Here is a 4,567-nt window from a genome sequence, read left to right on the forward strand (position 1 = left end):
TTTCTTCCTAGACAGATGAATCCCATCTGATTTTGAGAGACTGGGTACCATGGAGTTTGCCCCATGGTCAAAGAACCCAAAATTTTGACGGTGGCAATAATCCTTTAGCCATCTGTTTAGGAGTTGAGCTTTTTCACTCCTCTCTTTATTTAACTCCTCATCTATCCCAGATAGTACAGGAACTGAGGCTGACTATCACAACTCTCAGCCAAAGGTAGGAGACTTGTTAACTGTTTTGCTCTGCTCTACAGCAGAGTTTTCCATCTTCATAGATAAAACTCATCATCCTGTTTCAAAAACAGATCCATATATGACATGCTGACCATAAAGGACGATGCTAATAAGTTAACTGAGCTACAGCCACAACCTTTGGATAAGTATGACATTAGCATCATCAAAGATTTATCAGATTTGATCAAAACAGCATTTACTTCCATAAAGGCACAAAGTATGACTGATTTTGTGCCCTTCTGCAATGGAATGACCCCATCAGCGGACAAGGAAAGGATCATGGATGTCATGCACCTGGATTTCTGTGAGGCCTTTGATACAGAGCCCTACAGCCTTGTTGCTGCTGAATTGGACAGACAGAGGATTGCTGGATGGACTGTTAGATGGATAAGGAAGTGGTTGGATGGCTGCACCCAAAGAGTGCTCAGTGTCAAAGAGGAAACCAGTAACACGTGGTATCCCCCACAGGTTCTTACTGGGACCAGTACTGGTTAGTTCATCGCTGACATTGTCAAGGGGGGTGAGAGCACTCTCAGCAAATCTGCTGGTGACGCCAAGGTGAGTGGTGGGTTCACTGACTAGATGGAAGGGATGTCACCCAGAGGGACCCTGACAGCCCTCACCAGTGGGCCCAAGGAACCTGGTGAAGTTCAACAAGGTCCTGCACCTGAGTCAGGGCAAACCCCACTATCAGAGCAGACCAGGGAATGAACAGAGAGCAGTCCTGCGGTGAAGGATTTGGGGGTACTGGTGGATGAAAATCTGGTAACTCCAGAAACAATCAAATATTGAACACTCTGTTTGTAGAAAATATTTTTCTTAACTATTATCTGGAGTTATTCACTTCTAACTCATAAGAATTACTAACATTTTCAGACATAAAAGATCTATGCTACCTATAATTGTAAACTTTCATTATCTACATTAAAGTTTTGCTTTTTACTGCAACTTACCAAGGATTCACACTGAAAACACTCTGTGGCGGTGAGTTAACTATATACACATAATTCCTTTTTATTGGTTTTAAATATATCCCTAGAAATAAATGAAACTTTAGGACTGTGCTTATGCGCAGTTGCTGTTACGTATCTAAACACTCTTAAAGTTCCACTGAGCTTCCAACCTTCACTGTGCTTCCAAGTACACAGTTTCTACACACCCAGAATAAGAAGAGCAGTCATCATCTCTGATTATTTTTGATTTATATATGGTTTGAGGAAAAATCAATATGAAGTTTTCTATCCTTGTAGTACACTGCTTGGTGATCTAAGATGCAGACCACTTGTACCATTTGTACCACTGGGCTTGGATGCAAAGTCATCAACAATCCCCTCAAGCTCTAATCGAAATTGTGACCGTGGAAATGCACAGGAAAACTCACATGGACCTCACTGACATGTAAATCAAATCTAGGAGGAGAAAAGGATCTGCTCCATGGAGTTCTGCAGTAAGAAAAGTTGTAAAAGTGTATGGATGTTTCAGTGTGCAGAAGAAAGTCCACACGGTAAGATGTGTTACACAACACAAATTACTTACATGTTGCTTCAGGGGGATTACATCTTTGGATTACACACGCTGTTCATAACCAACAAGTATTTAATTTTATCACAGACTCCTAGCACAGTCTAAATTATAACTTCTTCCTACTGCCAAAGTGCTAAATAGTCTGTTAAAAACCTGAAGATATGAGAAGTAAAAATTCCTTTTGCACATATTAAAAATCTGAGTCTGCAGGTAGGGGGAAATTTTAATTTAGTAACATTTTTTTTCTGAGTTATTGTTTTAGCATCTATTATCATACTTCCTGGAAGTGACTTTTTTTTCCCTGGATTTTCAGTATTTTCTAAACACTCTCTTCTGCAAGCTTCACAAAGTAAAACCCTACAGTGAAAATCAGAGAGCAAATTACTTTGCAGAAAAATGTTGTGAGTTTGACAATTGCCTAAAACCATAAGAACCATCAAATGCAATAAAGGAGCATGTGAGTCCCTGAATGTGTAACGTATGGTATGTGAATGCAGCTAAGAAACCATAAATGTGTTTATGGCAAAGAAGTTTCTTTCCCCTTTTAGGAAAGGTACATTGAAGTTTCTTTACCATCAGCACCAATCACTAAACACAGGCACAGTTAACAATACTTATTAGTAATTCTTACCTCTTTATTTTTAGATTCTGCTTTAATTATACTCTTAAGAATTATTTCAGTAGGTTCTTTAAGATGTTCTCTGTCATGTGGAGAGCCCAGCAAAGGCAAACATGCATTCCAGAAGTGTCTGGCTGCAAACATTACGAGGGAATAATTTCCTGCTTCACCTGCATACCTGAAGAAAGAGAAATACAGCTCAATGAGGGTAAACAATCCTACTTTAGCCAAAATAAGGGATTTTATTTCTACAAATATTGGGGTTTACCTGATCTACACACCACCATATGTAATCTCAGCAGGGAGGAGTTAGCATGTGAGCTTCATAAAAAAGCTATTTTCCATTTTTATATACAAAACACCTTCACACACTCAGAAGCAGCAAGAAGTATCATATTAATGACTTTATGGTATTTCTGTATAATTTTAGATCAAGAGCATTCATTAAAAAATAGCAGAAATCTACTTAAGATGTTGTAATTAGAATAATATACATTTTTGGCTTCCTATTATGTTAATTTCTCATTCTAAAAAACATTAAAAAAATAGAATAAAACAATTCTTAGCATGCCATGGATTTTGCTTATCATAGCACGACTGTAACACATGAACGTGCCCCAAGGAGTCTGGACTAGATCCTTTCTGAGGTCCTGCCAACCACGCTCTCCTACAATTCTATGACACCACAAGATCAGCTACGTGGAAAGGAGTTGATAAATTTACTGAAGTGTAAAAGTTTCTCAAATCCTTTGTTAAACATTTCAACTCACAACTATTTTGCTTTTTATCAGTGGTGGGAGAAAACACGCCGATCCCCAAATCTGTAATCAAATTTTATATCTGTTTTATATTAACCTTGTCTCAAAATAAAACATACCTGGCACTCTGAGCAAAGGCATTTGATGCTGCTACACGCAGATGTTTTCTTCCAGCCAACTTTTCCATTATGCTCTGTCCTTGCATCCAGGCAGTAATGCTTAACATTTCTTGTTTCACTCTGTTACTTGGCCTGCATAAAGGCAAATACTTCAAGAGGTGCTAAGTCTTCCAGTCTAAGACCATCCCATTTCCTATTAATGATGTTTTCAAGTTTCTACTATATAGATGTCCCTTGCTTTGGAAGTTACAAATGATTCTACTGAGTTTTCTTTTAAAATCAGGACACATTTCAAAAACTGGACATTTTGTAAACTTACCGAATAAAATATCTTTTTCATGCCTCTAATGAATATAACTGTGAAATCAAATGTAAAAAACTATTATCTGTATTTAGCAAGAGAAGGAAATAGATTTGTAGTTTTCTTCCCATGTTTCACTCTTGTACATCAAACAAAATATTAATCCAAAAGTGAACTTACACAGTAAGCAATTAAAAAACAGAAATCAGGAAAATTAGATGATTTTTGATAGTTTCTTTTGGAATTTGTAATGCTTATGTCTGGTAAATTATGCACAGAGCCCTGGAGAAATTGGTATGAATCCTATTCTGCTACATTTAAAAGAAAACAATGTAGGTTGCAATGCTACAGTTAATCAGTTAAAAATTAATAACTAAATAAATTTGATACCTTTGGTTAACAGTGACTTTGTAAGAAAAAAAGAAATACAATTTGCAGGATTTTTTTAAGGTCTTAGTTACAAACTCAGCCACGACCAGACATGCACATTCCAGCTGCTCCGTTCTATCTACCCTGTGTGAGAATCGACAGCCACGGTCTGCGTGCACCAGAGGGCACCAGTGCCCACAGCACAGCTCGGCAACACCGTCAAAATCCACCTCTCCATCCCCCGGCTGTGCTTTACCGGGAAACACTGAGCCTGTCTTCCCTTTCTGGAAACAGCACTGACAGTGCACGACTACATTTCTTTGTCAAAGAACCAAACGTTTAATGATTCATTACTTTGCAGATTGCTGGACGTGCAGCAGGTATACTTTAAATTTCTGTGAAGTTCTGAAACTATGTATTTCACATTAAGATATCTTACTTGGTTTTACATGTTTGGTTTTTTTTTTTTCCCCAGGCAGAAACCCACGATTTTCAAAGAGCAGAACACTGTTTTTAAAAGAGAAATTATTTTGCAGAGAAAAAACCTAATAACATATTGTATCCAAACTTTCACATGTTTATTTCAGGCTTCCTACATTCCAAAAAATTGCTTCTAAATGGAGTTGACTCTCTCCTCTTCTGATAA

The 4,567-nt window shown here is 37.7% G+C and overlaps 1 protein-coding gene across 1 annotated transcript in view; it reads right to left on the reverse strand.

Annotated features, from left to right (window-relative positions):
• The window catches only part of CFAP46 (cilia and flagella associated protein 46), a 65,048-nt gene that overhangs the window by 35,945 nt on the left and 24,536 nt on the right, over positions 1-4,567 (reverse strand). The window contains exons 24-25 of the mRNA XM_027902825.1: positions 3,252-3,383; positions 2,387-2,552 (exon numbers count right to left, since the gene is read on the reverse strand). Of these exons, the coding sequence (XP_027758626.1) occupies positions 2,387-2,552; positions 3,252-3,383 (298 nt within the window). The remainder of the gene's footprint in view (positions 1-2,386; positions 2,553-3,251; positions 3,384-4,567) is intronic.

This window comes from Empidonax traillii, unplaced genomic scaffold (genome assembly GCF_003031625.1).
Source record: "Empidonax traillii isolate 1590-97213 ecotype Southwest subspecies unplaced genomic scaffold, ASM303162v1 scaffold912:size315693, whole genome shotgun sequence".
Classification (NCBI taxonomy): Eukaryota; Metazoa; Chordata; class Aves; order Passeriformes; family Tyrannidae; genus Empidonax; species Empidonax traillii.